This window comes from Corythoichthys intestinalis, chromosome 14 (genome assembly GCF_030265065.1).
Source record: "Corythoichthys intestinalis isolate RoL2023-P3 chromosome 14, ASM3026506v1, whole genome shotgun sequence".
In the NCBI taxonomy this organism is placed as follows: Eukaryota; Metazoa; Chordata; class Actinopteri; order Syngnathiformes; family Syngnathidae; genus Corythoichthys; species Corythoichthys intestinalis.
In genome coordinates this window covers 18,175,747-18,192,772 of record NC_080408.1, presented here as the reverse complement: position 1 = coordinate 18,192,772, position 17,026 = coordinate 18,175,747, and the positions used below count along the sequence as shown (strand labels likewise).

Sequence of the window (17,026 nt, the reverse complement as noted above, 5' to 3'; positions counted from 1 at the left end):
CCTTTTTTCTCTGTGTTTTCATGGAGGCGAACAAAATAGTCATTCGACTTGGTTTGAAATGAGAGAAAATGCAACTGCTCGCGTCACGTTCAAGAACTGCTCGCATTTTTAGCCATCAGCTACCTTGCTGTCCTCAACAATGTGTTGGAATAAAACGCAAGGGCAGGATTGACGGTCTCAAATATCGATGAAATGGAAAGGACACTTCCTTGTATATTGACACTTGACGACTCTAATCAAATGATGTACAGTAGACGTGCTGGGATCCACATTTTCGCGGACAGCAAGGTAGCAGATGGCTAAAAATCTGAGCAGTTGTTGAACGAGACACAAGCGATGCATTGCTCATTTGCACACGACCGCAAGCTTCTACTTACTCCTCCTTTCCTACTGCAACTTGTAACGCGTGATAAGTAGGATGCGTGCATAAAAGTAACAAAAAGGGGAGAAGCTTCCACTTATGCACATTTATTCACAAAAAAATAATAAATCCATCTTGACCACTCGTCACTCGGGAGCTCAGCGGTCCACACATACGCGTTTGCAGAACTCCAACATATAAAAGTAAGCAGCAACAGAAGAAGAACATATTCAATGTAAATAAAGCACCGCCACCGCGTGGTGGATGTCGGGAGGAACACCATTTAAGGCGGTGACTGTTACAAACTCTGCCCGACGACGTAAAAAAAATAAAAATGCGATTTTGGATAACTTCTAGCGGCACACCTGACGATCTCTCACGGCACACTAGTGTGCCACGGCACACCGGTTGAAAAACACTGGTCTAGGTCCTGGACAACTCTAGACTCTAGGATGAAACCTGAATAACTTCCTATGACATGTCCTGTCGTAGTTCCTCAGCTGTCACCCGGAGATTTTTCTCCACCTTTCGCTTCAGGTATTGCACAGCAGTTGCAGACAGTAACTTCTTTCTACGTGCCCATGTAGCGTTTCCACTGTGCCTTTAGCTTTAAACGTGCGGACTATGCTCCCAATTGTGTCTCTTGAACTTTTTCGTCCTTTTGCCATGTTTTTATATACATATCCTTGCTTCTGAAGTGAAATGACCTCCTCTCTGAACTTTTTTGACCATTCATTGGACTTCACCATGTTGTATGATGTCATTAATTGCCAAGAAGAGCTATGGTCACAGTCCTTTTAAATCTGCTTAATTGGTGCTCATTAGGGTTCTGTTCACATCTACAGATGTTTTCATCAGCTGTTGGACAACACCTGATGGAAACCTTTGTTCTTAAGAGTGGTGGACTTGGGGGGGGGGGGTAAATAATTTTGTCAATGAGGTAATCACGGGAAGTCCATTAATTGGAATATTCCCAATTTTCTTTTTTATTTCAGTTGTATTTGTCAATTTGACATGTCATTATTTGATGTGATTATAAACATGATGAAAAATTAATGTCTAACCTGCAAAAACACTTATCCACTGTGGGGGATGAATAATTTTGAACACTACTGTAAATGATGCTGGATGCCTGCTGGAGTCTCCTTCCTTAGTTCGATCCATGTCTTGCTGTTGGCCAGCCTGTCACCTGCCCTGTATGCTGCGATCCAATCTCGGAGCAGAGACCGCATTGTGATGTCACACTATTCTGATTTAAAACTTTGTAGGTAGAACAGCATCAATGGAGAACTCCACACAGTCCAGGATGGATGAATTGTAGGCCTCCAGGTCTGCGCTATCTTTGAATACTTTCCATCCAGTGACTTCAAGACTGTCCTGTAGTACTGAGGCTCGGACTGCTTTGGTCGTTGGTTTTGTCCTGTAGATCACAGGTCCTATCCTGAGCAATTTCCCACCCAAATTGAGCAAGAAACATATTTAACACTTCAAAACTACAGAAATATCATAAATTACTTTATGTTTTTTCGGGAATAATATGGCTTATTTTGCTTTATTTAGTGAGTCATGGCAAAATAAGTTGTTTAAATTTGTTAGCTTCCATTCATACATAGTAGGACAGTCCCTACTTTATTTTGTCCCACGTACATTAATTACATGCTTGTTGAAGTTGACGTTCACTGCTCTTCTTTCATAAGGTCAGGTTCGTCATTAGTAATGTCACAGTCGACAAATGTAGTGGTCACCGATCTATTAGCTGCCCTATTAAAACCGCTGATGACACATCACTGATCTGCAGAAGAAGTGTCATATCTTCATAATGTTCAGCTTGTAGATGTAGAACAGCAGCTGCTGTGTGAATTGTACGCTTCAAAGTAGCTACACCGTGGTATCTAGAGCATGTAATAGCATGATATTCAACTGCGCCTCCTTCTGGTATTACTGCAGAATGTTCACAGTTACAGTGAATTAGTTTGATTCCCCGTTATTAGTGACAACACACATTGCTGGTATAAGATTACAAGCACACACAAGTACATCTTCCAACTGTTCCTTTCCAACTCAGACCAGTAATACTGTATGCTTGCATATCTTGTCACAGATAAGAGGGGCGGGTCGGTTGCCTACATGTATTTATAGTTTACTTCTTCCATTTCAATTTGTAAAGTAATATCACAGGTGACCATCTTAAGCATACACGGCAAAGGGCACACACAGAAAAATATATTCGTCAGTCCCTCGTGGAAAGCTTGTTTTAGTATTCTACTATGTTATTCTAATGGGTCATTAGCAGGTGCACCAACCACTCCTCTTCCCTCCTCTCATTCATGTCCCTAGGTAACCTAGTGCAACATTATGCAGGTGCCAAGTGCAGCAAATAAGACACCGGTACCGCCTCCTGATGTACTTCTCTGTACCTCATCTATTATTTTTAGCTGGGATCCAATCCTACATCTTCACTTAATATGGGAAAACTGTGCTGCATCTCTAGATTAGTAAACTTTCCTGTCAAGCATGAGTTTGCGCACATGCACGATTAGCCTCCAACTTCATCCCCGCCTTGATTTCATCTTTCAACCAAAATTGACATGTATAAAACATGCCTACACACAAAGCCGTCTCCCCAGCAACCACACAGACCCCCGCCTCATCTTACCCCACATAGACACCAACAGCAATTTAGCTCAGCCCCTCTCACGGCGTGTGCCCCAATACCATTGACCCATGTGGGGTTTTTATTAAGGTGGATGTAGGAGTTGGTCTTGCTCTCTTCTGGGTGATGCGGATTGGAAAGGGTTCCTCATACTTAGACTCAACTTTTTACTCCACATTCTGAAACTGCAAATACATCTAATCCACTCCAGAGAGGAGCCATGAAGTGGACCTGGGTGTTTGTGGCAGTTTTGCTGTCATTTGCGGGGCTCTCACTGGGCAAAGACAGCTTGGATTTCCCCGAATATGACGGCAAGGACAGAGTCCACGACCTCCACCTCAAGAACTATAAGTCTGTGATGAAGAAGTATGATGTCATGGTGGTGTACTACCATGACCATCCCGCATCCAGCCGCGTCGCCCAGAAACAGTTTGAGATAGAGGAGTTGGCCCTTGAGGTAAGTTGAGTTGGGAATTGCGGGGAGCGTAATGAGCCCGTTGTACAAGATAAGCATTCTCTTTTCAACAGTCTTTGTATTTAAATAATGTTCTAAGAAAAAACAAGAGGAATTGAAGGAATGGAGTAGGATGACATTATCGTGGAAGTGATATTACAAAGTGGCAAATTGCATCTCGGAATTGCTTATCGGGGTCGTCTGGAATGTGTGTCACAAGTCCGTGCAGTCTTTGAGTTGTGAGGACTGTCTAGTTTCATGTTTGTACATATGCACCATCACTCTTTGTGCCATACCTCAGATGTTTTACCACATTCCTAAAGATCAGCATGAAGTCCTCACTCTGCTTCAAGTCTCTGAATGCAGTCCATACTTAGCAAATAGTACTGAGAGGATTTGTATTTGACATTTTTTTTTTTTTTTTTTTTTTTTTTTAGATATCTGTCAACATTGAAGTGCACTTAAATCTCACACTGCCTCTCATCACAAACAACACTGCATGGCTGTAAAGGAAATTGGAACCAACTAATGATTTAGTCCAGCTGGACATGAACTCTTCCAAGGCATGGAATGTTTTCCGAACTTCATCAGTAACTGTTAGCATACCTCAGGGCGTTCAGTGCAATATAATCATGAGGAAAGCTTTACATTCTAACCAAAATGGAGTAGCCACTCTCCCATAGCATATCACCTCCATCTGACAGCCTCCAGGCCGTCTCTGTATGGGGCGTCAGAGATCGGGGCTACAAGCCAGAGCCCAAGGTTCTGGCTCCAGTTGTGTCGGCTCAGCTCTGCACTGTGATTGACACTTGCGGTACTGTACTCGTCAGCAGATCTCGGAGCACTGAACATCTATGCCAGCTCACCAAAATAGTCCCTGAAGTTGGTGTGGCTTGAAATCTATATTTATCTCAAGCTGCTTTTGTGGTAGGTTGAGTACCCCGAAGGTTTGTGTTTCTCAGTATTAATGTATTTATATTCTTATTAAACGTATTCGATTTTACTATTAGTAACAGATTATGGCAAGGAGTCAATATTTGATGGGTCAGGTGGTCCGTGAGTTTTAAAGTGTTAATATTTCCCTGAATTTTCCTCATGTTTTGATGAGTTGATGGGTCTTAAGAATAAGGCTTGTGATCAGGTCACTTCATATACTTTTTCTAAAATGTAACACATTTTATCTAGACTTTACACACCTTCCATTTGCATGTTGGCATTAAAAAACATTTTTGACCATGTTAAATATGGCATAAGTCTGCATTGCCTTATACAAACATCATAGATTTGTATTCACTTACTCTTTGGTTTCAATGAAGGACGTGATGTCATTATCATGGCATGAAATGTTAATTCCTATCATTTATTGACATTTTGCTGCCTGTTGCATTGAGAAAAACAGATCCCAAGCAATGCAATCACATGAAGAATGAATGGTGATAATTTACAAAAGAATTCATCAATGTCAACTTAGCATATTTGATATATGCATCTTTATGTGACATAAACATTGTTTGTTTTTTAATTTAATTGTTTTTCTATCAAACGGTGCTGTTCTTTTTTCTTTTTTTTTATAAATACTAGATGCACTTGTGCTCCAGACAAACTAACACGGCCTTGATCCGCTTCCTTCGTGTGGCAGTCTCTGAATGTGACGCTCCGATTGGTGAAAGTAGCTGTCAGTCATGAGGTTCAAGTTTCATACAGATTTAGAAAGTGCATAAGCAGCGCACAGATAAAGAAGGCTTTTATGGTCATGAAACAACTAGGGAAGACAAACCTCAAAAAGGAGCAAAACAAAAAAACAAAATGTGCAAAACTTAATTTAACATGAGATGAGTGACTTTGTTAAGTATCTAAATTTCACTGGTAAATGACAATTTCATTTTGTTTGTTTTATAGCTTGCAGCACAGGTCCTTGCAGAGTTTGATGATGAGGACATCGGAGTCGGGCTCATTGATGCGAAGCTTGACAAGGCTTTAGCTAAAAAATTGGGTAAACATCTTGATAATCTTGGTTATGCAAAATATATCATTGATACATTGAACCTACCTGATTTCTTGCTGGAGAAAAAAAATGGCGGTCTAACTTGCCGATTCATTTTTGCCTCTTAGGACTTGAAGAGTCCGACAGCATCTTCGTCTTCACAGAGGACGAAGTCATCGAGTACGATGGAGAGCTTGCAGCTGACACTCTTGTGGAGTTCATCTTTGATGTTCGTGAGGATATCTCTCACTTAATAGCTCCCAAATTCACTCAAGCAATCTCTTTCATAGCATGATTGCAAATTTATTTTCTCTCCCCCGTGACCTTTAAATTTCCTACTCAGCTCCTTGAAGATCCCGTGGAAATTATTGACAACAGTAGGGAACTGAAAGGCTTTGAGAACATCGAAGAGGAGATCAAATTGGTGGGCTACTTTAAGAGTCACAAGTCAGAACGTAAGAATCTGTACTGTGATGGCATGAAAATCTACGCTGTGCTTTTTTTTTCCTCTTTACTGATTTAGAGCAATTGCTCAACTAGTTAATACGGCAACGATGAGGTCAAACTCGATTCGATGAGTGCATGAGCGTGATTTAATGGTGGCTTTAAATGAGCATGAAAAATGATGTCCAAAGCAATATATGCATATTTGTAAATGATGCCAACACACTTCCAGAATTCCATGTCGTATTAAATTTCAGATTTTGAGGCTTTTGCTGATGCTGCCGAAGAGTTCCATCCTCACATGAAGTTCTATGCAACATTCAATGCCAAGGTGAGTAATTAGAGAACAAAATAGTGACCTATTTCAGTTTTGTAGTATAAATAACACAAACTGTACTGTACTGTATAGAAAAAAAGATAAAGAATAAATAGACATTTGCCAAGTTATAGAGTAGTCAAAATTATTTATGCTTCTGCATTCCGTTGACGGCCAAGCAACAGCATAGACCTCACTGAGCATTTGAAGTTCTGTGTCAAGTGAACACTTTACTCTGTAATTCACCGCCAAACCACTGGAGAGGTATGGCTTTGTCTTTGTTATGTTTTGAGGGACTCTTGTCGAATTCCTTTAGTTTTCTTCTGGTCATACACAGCAATGGCAACGGAGATGGAACACGTGTATTTGCAGCTACAGCTAATCAATATTGAACAACAAATGTTGGTAATACAAATGTTGAGGCGTAGGTAACACAAAAGACGTTAGTTGAGATATTTGAATATGGCGATGTTGTGCTGAACGAAAACAATGTTCTGAGCGGATCGATCACCAGTGTTGGGCACGTTACTTTAAAAAGGTAGTTAGTTATAGTTACTCACTACTTCATCCAAAAAGTAACTGAGTTAGCAACTGAATTACTCTATAGTAAAAGTAACCAGTTACCAGGGAAAGTAACTATTTCCTTTACTTTAAAAAGAAGTTGTTGTATGTCAAAGAATTTGAAATTTTCTGAGCAGTATTCGAGTCAGTTGAATAGAGAAGAACAGACAGGTAGTTGTGTTATGGAACCTTGTAATATTTATTGCACCCCACCAGCAACAGATTTATCCTACACTTGAAATGCAACAAAAATAAACAGATTTGAATTGCTTACCACAGATGTCGACAAAAGCTTTGCCCCGGGACATAAGTTACACTTTACATGCACGTTCTTTCCTTTAATTTCGACCAACTTGAAATAGTGTTTATATCTCCACTTCGTAAAGGACAAATTTTCCTCTGAATGCTCTGCCATCATATCCCTCTGCATCTGTTTTGCATGTGTGTGTTTGCCGCATACGCTGTTCCGGTTTGGGTGTGAAAACATCGGCTCTGAAGTTTTTTTTTTTTTTTCAAACAAACTTTATTAACAACAAATACACATATACAAACATAGGGCGAAACAATTCACATATAAACAACCGGCTCTAAAGTACGTACGCTATTAGGCTCGAGCGTTTACTTCACAGAATGGGGGATCACGTGAGATTTGACAACAACGCAGCCATATTGGAAGCAGGCCTGGCTCGCGGGACATTAAACTTTAACTTGCCACTTCGATAAAGAGACAAACTCGTTCCTAAGGCGAAGAACAGATATGTGATCAAACTTAAGGATGTGAACAATGTTGACGGGGATGGCGTGGCAGAGTAGTTGTCCCCCAACCCAGAGGTTGTGGGTTCGATTCTCTGCTCTGATGAACTCGCCTAAGTATCCTTGAGCAAGATGCTGTGTCACCAGTAGGTACATGGCAATGAAGTGTAAAGCGCTTTGAGCCCCTTGAAAGGTAAAAGCGCTATACAAGTATAACACCACCTTACGAGCAAGCCGAAGTCAAATGGAGTAAAGATGTCGACGGGCTTCCACAATTACGCGAAATGGACATTCTGCTGTATTTATTGTTTGATGTATGTTACTAAACTCATCAGCGATTCCGAAATTACAAATCGCTACAAAGCTACGAACAGTTTTGCTGCGGATGGGTGCAGGACCTGCACATTATGACCGTATCAAACGGCAACTCCATCGTTCTTGCAAAGGTAGGCTATGTGTGTTTACTATTCTCATTGCCATGAACCTGAATGCACTCCAAGTCTTGGATGACAAATAAACAGAGCAGAGTAGACTTGCTACGGCTGGTAGTTTCTTCAATTTATTCAAAGTAAGTAACGCACCGCTTTTGACCGTCAGTAACGGTAATGGCATTGTAACGGGAGAAAAAAATAATTAGTTAGATTACCCCGTTACTGAAAAAAATAACGCCGTTATGTAACGGCGTTATTTATAATGCCGTTATTCCCAACACTGTCGATCACAATTCTTTGACGTTAACGTCACCATGCCTTGACGTGAAGCATAGTCAGGATTTCTTGGAGGTGCACGTCAGGCTACGGCGTAGGGTGTAAATCAGGTCTGCGTTAACGGCGTAGGTCCCCCGTCACGGCAACGAAGAAGCATATATCTGCCTCAAGTCCCAAGTCTTAACCTTGTGTCTCGACTCCACTTGCCCACAACAGTTACAGTATGTCGAGTAACAAGGTTGAGACGAGTTGAGTCACAGATTAGTCAAGGCCTTTACTATTGTTCCCCAGCCCACCCGCAAAGCACTCAGGTTTATCTTCAAGGGAAACTTTACTGACAATGTAAGTCAATGTTAAAAAAAAACAAAAAAACAAAAAAAAAACTATATTGTAGCCTATAGTCTGCAAGGAATGAACCAGCATTAAGGTGTTCCAAGCGTTTCACTAGCAGGTGAGAACCAATCTAGGATCCAAGTTTTTCGAGTCAGCTTGTTGAGTCTCGAGTCATTGTGACATGAGTCAAGTCGCGTCGAGTCTCAAGTTATTGCCTCACAAGTCGTGTCGAGTCTCAGACCTTACCAGTTCAAGCGAGTCAAGTCCAAGTCAAGTTGTGAGTCATCGAATTTGTGACTCAAGTCGACCCTAGTCCCTGTGACTTGCGTCCGATAGCGTAGTACCGTACGTAACACGTCACGTTTGGTCATTAATATTCATTACGTTAGCAGCTGTTGCTAGGGGGTCAAACTTTCATTTGTCCCTCATGCTAGATGCATGTAAATAGTGTACGTACCAGATGTTTACTGAGATAAACCTACCAATTCTGTCCGAAAATGATGTCACTGGTGCCAAATTCACTGGTGAAGATGTGGGAGAACATTCAAATATTCAGTTAAAGAGATGGCTTGAATGTCAAGGGATGAAAAAGACGGGAGCCGACCTGATCTAGAGGTAGCTTTTTTGTTGACACCTTTTTCTTTTGTGCATTGCCTTACGCGACGGACAATGACATTCTCCTGTTTCAACAATCTTTTACCACCATATGCCATGTCTTTCTTATATATTTTATCCTCTGGTTGTCTTACATCTCTGACTTGGAGATAATTTATATTGCTATTTTTGTGTAGCGATCGCAAATGCTACTCAGTGACAGCCAAAGAACACTTTGAATGTTTTCTTATGATAACAAATCTTAATTTTATTAATTTATTTGATCTTCCCCCTTACTAAAGTTGTTTCTTTACAACAGAAAAGTTAACAACAGTGGCAGTCAGATACCATTTTAATTTTTTTCAGGTCATTCATTGTCAGACAGAAGCAGCACGGCAAAATGCCACGCTAAAAAACAAGTAAAAATACCAAAACGGCTTCCCTCTTAAGGGATGGCTGTGGCAGGCAATGGATCAGCATTGTTATCTGTAGGACCATGGCCCCCAACAAAATGTTTACTGCATACGAAGGTGAATGGCTTCACCTTGCTGGTGTTAAACTTTTCTTTTGGACGTCCGCACAAGTTGATCCATTGTTCACATTTTTTGGCTTCGGGAAAAGTATGAAGAAAACATCATTCATATGTCGTAATGTCCAGAATAGTTTTTTACAAGTTCCATAGCAGCAGTATTTACTCGGCATGTTCTTTTTTGAAAGATTACCGGCAGGAAGCAAGCAGTGCTCGCATGGGTTGTATGTGAGGGCGCTTCTATGTTGACCCCCTTCCGGTTTACGATGGTGACATCACGCAGCCTTGCTGTGTAAAAATAGCATTCGTGCGGTACGCTATTGTCTGGAAAGACCTTTTTATAAATCACACAATCAGTTGGGTTTTTTTAATTTAATTTTTGGGGGCAAAAGGTTCTGTTGTCTTCCATGTGTGTAAAGTGCCTCAAGCCTAAAACAGGGGCATTTGTTAGGATTTATTTATCTCAATGTACAAAAAGATATATAAAATTAATCTAAGTTGAATGACAATATATATTTACCAATTTTTAGCATGTACTCCTTGTATCTGATCCCCGTATAGATTCGCTTTTCATTTGTACGATTACATATATTCATTCTGTTGTTTGCCTGTGTGTATATTTTGAGTCTAATTTTTGAACTATTTGGTAACAGGTTGCCAAGGCTTTGGACCTCAAGCTTAATGAGGTGGACTTCTATGAACCCTTCATGGATGATCCAGTTGTGATCCCGGGAAAACCTTATACTGAGGAAGAACTGGTGAAATTCATCGAAGATAATGACAGGTGTGTCTAGCTTCTTTGGTAAATTGCTTTTTCCGTTCAAAAAACACAACATATTTTGTGCTTTTGAAGGCCAACTCTAAGGAAGCTGCAGCCCCACAACATGTATGAAATTTGGGTAAGAACGCTATTGTCTGACAACAAAATGAAAACTACAAAGTATTAGAAAATGCTTGTTACCCCATAAATGTTTAGAAAATGACAATTTTGTATTCTTTTTAAAGGATGACCATGTTGATGGCGAACACATCATTGCATTTGCTGAGGAGTCTGATCCAGGTGCAAAACAATTTTTTTCAAGTTTATTGCAGAAGGAATATTTCTAAATCAATTGAAAAAAGACAGGATTTGATTTTTCTGGTGTGAATGAATGGAGAAAAACATGAATAAAAATGGCCGCATAAGATAGGGGGTGCTGGAATTTGACCTTTTAGCTAGACTGACGGAATCACGCCAGCCAAACCGCCGGAATCAGTCGTTGGCAATTCCAACGACCTGGGCCGACGCAACCCCAACAACCCGGCCAAAAGGCCAAAGTCCACGCGTTCACCTTAGTTTTAACCCCTTGTACTCACCCCTGTTTAGAAGCTGGAAGAAAGCTTCGAAATACAAGTTGACAATTTATTCCAAGTCAACAGCAATCAGACAGCAAGGCAAAACAGCAAATAGTCCCAGACGAGGAGGAAGGATCACCCAATCACAGGTCAACAAATGATTCCCGAAAAAAGACAGCGCTAGCTAAAGAATTCAGTCTTTTGAAGGCTCTGTTGAGGCGGGCTGTGGTCCGGAAGAAGGGTGTGTTTGGACGTTGTTTAGGGTAACTGTCTGTTTGCAGATTGGGCTGCGGAGTTCGTGTGTCACTGTTGCCTAGGCAACCAGAGTTGGAGATTTGGTCAGCCTCTGTGACAAAGGAGCGCTGTGTGTGTTCAAATTCTGGTCGTTGAGCCCTCTTGTATCAGGCGTTCCTTGTGGCAAGACAGGATGTCCCGCCAGTGTTTTGGACTGTCCATTGTTGGCCCCCAAAATTTGGTGCTCCAGACGTGGGCTTGTAGATGTCTTGGCCATCAAATGCTGGTCTTGCTCCAACAGTATCAATCCCGCTCAGTCAGCTGCATGACGCGCACGTTGGGCTTCCGTAGTCAGCAGGCATCCTTATCTGCCCGTTGTCTTGGTGCTCCAAATTCCAATCACTCCAACTCCACTTATACTTCAGATATATTCTACTGGTATTCTACAAACATTTAATCACTCTATTAGCCAATCAAATACGAGTATCCCAGATTTCCTGCTCCTCCTTATGACGTCAGTAATACCCATTGTCCCGTGCACCTGTGCGCCAGTCTTTAAATGTATATGTGCTTGGGTAAAATGGCCGAGCTCTTGAGCTGTGTAATTTTTCATGTTTAAATATTCTCCATTATGAGAAATTCACGATTTGCATACATCAATATTCAAAGCAACCTTCTTACACATGATGGTCAATTAGACTGCAGGAGTTGGACGAAATACCGGAAACACATCTTTTAGGCATAATAATCATTGAACATAATTGTTTAAGAATGGCATGATACATTTTAATGAAGTTGAGCATCTTGTATGGCCGGCACAATCCCCAGACATCAACATTATTGAGCATTTACGGTCAGTTTTAGATATTTAAATTAAGACTTCCATTTCCACCGCCATCGTCTGTAAAAGAGTTGGAGGGTATTCTAACTGAAGAATGGCTTGAAATTCATTTGCAAACAATTCTCAAGTGTAATTGCAGCAAAAGGCAGACCTACACCATATTAATTTGTTTTTGTTGATTTTTTTTAAAGGGATCCACGGATAGAAAGACTTGTTATTCTTAAAATATAAACGTTATTATGAGTTAAAATAATTTGATATTGAAACCCCTCTTGATGTTTCGGTTTTCATACAATTTATAAAATTAGTCACATGGTTACTCTGCTGGCCTTCCAGTGTATGACTCTAGTGACATAAACATGTCATCTGTTCAACCCTTCCTATTTGAACCCGAGAGGAACATTAATGAGCATGACAGCATCGTAGATATTTCACAACACAAGCAGCAAAAGCAAAATGAATAGGAGAGACGGGATAAGACGAGACGAGAGTAGAAAAAAAAAACGGTGTTCTGCCAGAATGTGCTACACCGGCGAGTTTCACTCCCAAAGTACTACTGTGCGCTTTCAGCTTGTTTTGTTTAGATGCATACAGACAGAACATATTAAAGATGCCTTAAGAAAATACCTAAACATAGTAATATCAAATAAGGGTGGTTTAAATATGCTATGTGACTAATGTGGTCAACAGATCAACAATCGGCTTTAAAGCTACCACAAGAAAACACAATAGTTAAAAGTATGAGAGGGAAACACATGCAAAATGTATTTTGAGGCAATGAAGAGGTAATAAAAACACAAATAGTAAGTACTTCCCGCTTTTAACCGATGAGCGCATGCAGTGGCGGACTTGGCAATTTTGGGGCCTAAGGCGAACATATCCAGGGGCCCTCTTCATGGGTCAGGGGTGAAAAAGGTGAGAAGGGTGTGGAGGAAATATGTTCTGGTACACTAGGGCTGTCCTAAACGACAAATTTTCTCCTGAAGTACAAATAATCATGTAAATAACAACTGATCACAAATAAACAATAAGGTTAAATGCTGATAGCATTTACTAGTGCAAAAGAATGGAAAGTAAACAGATTCAGAACACTGACTTTGCCTTTCCAACATTATTCAAAACGATTCTTTAAAAAAATTCTAGCAATATTATAGTATACTACTATATTTAATAGTAGTATAATAATTATAATAATTATTCATTGCCAATCATATTTGTCATGAAGAGTGTCATTTGAAAGCTATTCTTAGTGAAGAATCTGTATTATGTAGTAATTACTCAACATATTATAATATTAATTCTGAAGTATGTGGGATTAACTCCAGAAATCATTATTTATATGACGAACATGACGTGCTTTTGCTGTTTACCAGCTGTTGAGTGTTATTGTATGACTGATTGGAACTGGACTACATTGTTTCGCCACAGGGTGTGCTGTCGTGTATTTTATGTTCGGTCTGAAGATGAAGAAAGTTAAAAGAGGCATTAGAAGCCTGTTCTCAACTTCTCCCTCACTGCACTTTGGCTCTCATGGAGAGCACGTTCGCTCATGTGTTCGAAATAAACGATAGCAGACGTGCAAAGTAGCAAGCGAGCTGTAAAAATAGCGATCTTAGTGGCGTGAAAACCGCGGGAGAGCTAAGTGACGCTAACGAACAGCTAAGCAGAGCTAAGCGATGCTAAACGGCGCTAAATGAAGCTAAGCGACTGATACTCGCCACAGGGTGTGCTGTCGTGTATTTTATGTTCGGTCTGAAGATGAAGAAAGTTAAAAGAGGCATTAGAGGCCTGTTCTCAACTTCTCCCTCACTGCACTTTGGCACTCATGGAGAGCACGTTCGCTCATGTGTTCGAAATAAACGATAGCAGACGTGCAAAGTAGCAAGTGAGCTGTAAAAATAGCGATCTTAGTGGCGTGAAAACTGCGGGAGAGCTAAGTGAAGCTAACGAACAGCTAAGCAGAGCTAAGTGATGCTAAACGGCGCTAAATGAAGCTAAGCGACTGATACTCAGTCCGTAGTCGTGGAACAGTCCATTGTAGTGCGTGTGGGGGGAGATAATATAAATGCAGCATTCAAATGGCTTTCTTTTTTGTTTTGTTATTTGTTTGTTTGGTATGCTGACATAATTATACATGACGAATAGTTGGGGGTGCTGCTTGCTCCGGTGGCCAAAGCCGTTGCTCGTTCTGGCAAGGGCAGCTGGTTGGGGGCTCCCTACTGGTTGGGGGCCTAAGGCGATCGTCTACTATGCCTGAATAGGAGATCCACCTATGAACGCATGTATTGGACATCTCGCCGCCAGCGTCCATTGCGCGCTTCAAACATGGCGCCCTCTGTAGGTCACAACATGTTCTAAATTTTTAAATCAATGGCAATATTTTAAAAGAGAAGAAGTAAAAGAGAACAATTATGGCTTATTAGAGCCTACAAGTCTTGAAGTCCAAGCTTCCCGTTAAGGTGTTTCTATTATTTTGTCCAACCCATGAAGGTAATGTCTTTCTCTTTAAAAGGAAAGATAATACATTTCAATTGTAATTGGAGCAAGAGGGGGAAAAAGGCCTTTACACCTGTTCTCAATTATACAAGCTTCAGATATAAAATACATGGAGTCAGACTTGATCAAAAGCTAAAATATTAATCAGAAGCAAATATTACCACAAAATGAAATGAAAGAAATCAAATGAAAAATAGGACGATGTCATATTCTTTCCTCTTTCAATTTTACTTTTCAGATGGCTTTGAGTTCTTGGAGATCCTAAAGGAAGTAGCAGAGGACAACACAGAACACCCTCACCTCAGCATTGTCTGGATTGACCCTGATGACTTTCCCCTGGTAGAACTTGTTTTAAATTGAACATTGACCGAAAGATTCATAACATCCTTCCAATGGATGAATCAAGTTACCATTGGTAGTGGTTCGCGTAGCTACCTTTCAAGCAGAGATGGCTTTAAAAATTGTCGTCTTGTTTTTCTTGCAGCTTGTACCTCACTGGGAGAAGATTTTTGGAATTGACCTGTCGTCTCCGCAGATCGGTGTTGTGGAAGCTGATGATGTAAGATGACCTTTGATTATGTCTATGCTCAAGTTTAGAAGTCATGGGAGGTGGGGCTACCATTGATATTTTGCTCCACAACAGGCTGACAGTATCTGGATGGACCTGGACGACGATGATGACATGCCATCTGCGGAGGAACTGGAAGACTGGATTGAGGATGTTCTGTCAGGAGAAATCGATCCTGATAATGATGATGATGATGACGACGATGATGATGACGATGATGATGATGATGATGACGACGATGATGACGACGACGACGATGATGACGACGATGACGACGACGATGATGATGATGACGATGATGATGACGATGATGATGACGACGACGACGACGATGATGATGACGATGATGATGACGACGACGATGATGATGATTAGAAACAAATTCGGACATTTATCTAAATCTGACCAATGCAGGTTAAAGTGCTAATATGAACAGCAATACATCATTTGTTTTCATCTCATCTCTTCATCATCTGAACTAAATTCCATTATTACTCCCCAAACTATTCCCTTCCACAATTGTTTCATTCATGTAGCTTTGGTGAAAAAAACAACAAAATCTTCAGTATGTACTGCTAGTGCTTTTGATATGATTAATGTTGGTGTTCAACTAAGTACTGGAGGGTTGCAGTCTTGTACTGGATCATATTTAACATATGTTCACTCGTTTTCTTGTTTTCCTCGGTGCAAAAACATCAAGTCAAATCCACAGGTGCTAGCAGCTTTTTACAGATGGGTGTTTATGTACCACCAGCCTACGCTGCCAAATCACTGTAACTCTGGTGTTTTCTACGACAATGAAGTATAACAACAGCCGTATTTTATTTTTGTAACAAGAGAAATTACTGTGAAGTCTTAAATAAATGACAGATTTGGATAGAAGCACCGACGGCTGTGTGTTTGTACGCTTTTGTTCAGCAAGTAATTGTCAAATGACCAACTAAGGCATTTATGTGCTGTCCGATTTCAGACAAATAACATAACAAGAGCGTACTCTATATGCTATTTTTCTGATTTATTTGGCCATTGACCCTTTCTCTTCTAATTATATCATCTACCCTGAAAATTAGTATGAAATAGGTTAATCAGGTATCAAGTCATGGTAAAATTTCTTTTCTGACCTCTGTGACCTTTTTTTCACCACATGACCTCAAAATTGAATTAGCTCTCCCGCTTTATAGTACAAATATATCCTGAAAATTTGTGAATAATCCCTGTTTTCATTCTTGAGTTATCTTGAACACAAACAACACATATGGAACTGCATGCATAGCCTCAAATTTCCGTAGGTTTCACCTACTGGCGGAGGTGATGTTTTGACGAGAGCGGTGTGTGTTAATATTGTGGTCATACTTCATGAACGTAAATTAATAAATTCCAAAACTATTAATTTAAAGGGTATGTAGCGGCAAAGGGGGTGTGAGACATCAATAGAACCGTTATGTGCCAAGATAACAAATATTGATAAAGTTAACAAAAAAATCAATCACATTAATGAGCAATTATCGAAAATAGATCGAAAATGACGAACATTTCCGAAAGTGTTCCGGAAACAGCCGAATGGGGCGGAGACGTCACGACAAGTGATTGACAGTCGAGGCGGAGCCAGGTGCCATTGTTTTTTAACGACGAGAGAGTAGCGTTGGGGTTTGTTTGACGAAAACATCACAAAAATGGTTCAAAACTGCTGTGCTATGTGGTGTACAAATAGTTATTTATCGGAATATAGTATCCATGAGTTCCTGAACGCGAAAAAAAAAGCTGGACTACGCAGACAATGGGTAAAGTTCGTCCGTGCAAAGAGGGCTAATTTTCTAGACACAGCCTCCGGCACCCTTTTCTGTGGTGCGCATTTTCCACCTG

The 17,026-nt window shown here is 40.5% G+C and overlaps 1 protein-coding gene across 1 annotated transcript; it reads left to right on the top strand.

The window, feature by feature from the left end:
* The first annotated feature begins 2,614 nt into the window (after positions 1–2,614).
* LOC130929963 (calsequestrin-1-like) lies at positions 2,615–16,077 on the top strand. Its single transcript, XM_057857606.1, has 11 exons — positions 2,615–3,471; positions 5,368–5,461; positions 5,581–5,681; positions 5,796–5,907; positions 6,154–6,227; positions 10,343–10,473; positions 10,543–10,588; positions 10,695–10,749; positions 14,834–14,934; positions 15,080–15,154; positions 15,239–16,077. The coding sequence occupies exons 1-11, from the start codon at positions 3,235–3,237 to the stop codon at positions 15,536–15,538; spliced, it is 1,326 nt and encodes a 441-aa protein (XP_057713589.1). The 5' UTR covers positions 2,615–3,234; the 3' UTR covers positions 15,539–16,077.
* The last annotated feature ends 949 nt before the right edge of the window (positions 16,078–17,026 follow it).

Excerpts from the sequence above, each read along its gene's own strand:
- LOC130929963 (XM_057857606.1), top strand. The coding sequence starts at position 3,235 with ATGAAGTGGACCTGGGTGTTTGTGGCAGTTTTGCTGTCATTTGCGGGG. Across the intron at positions 5,682-5,795 it reads TTGTGGAGTTCATCTTTGAT|CTCCTTGAAGATCCCGTGGA; the intron begins GTTCGTGAGGAT and ends TTTCCTACTCAG. Across the intron at positions 10,589-10,694 it reads ACAACATGTATGAAATTTGG|GATGACCATGTTGATGGCGA; the intron begins GTAAGAACGCTA and ends TTCTTTTTAAAG.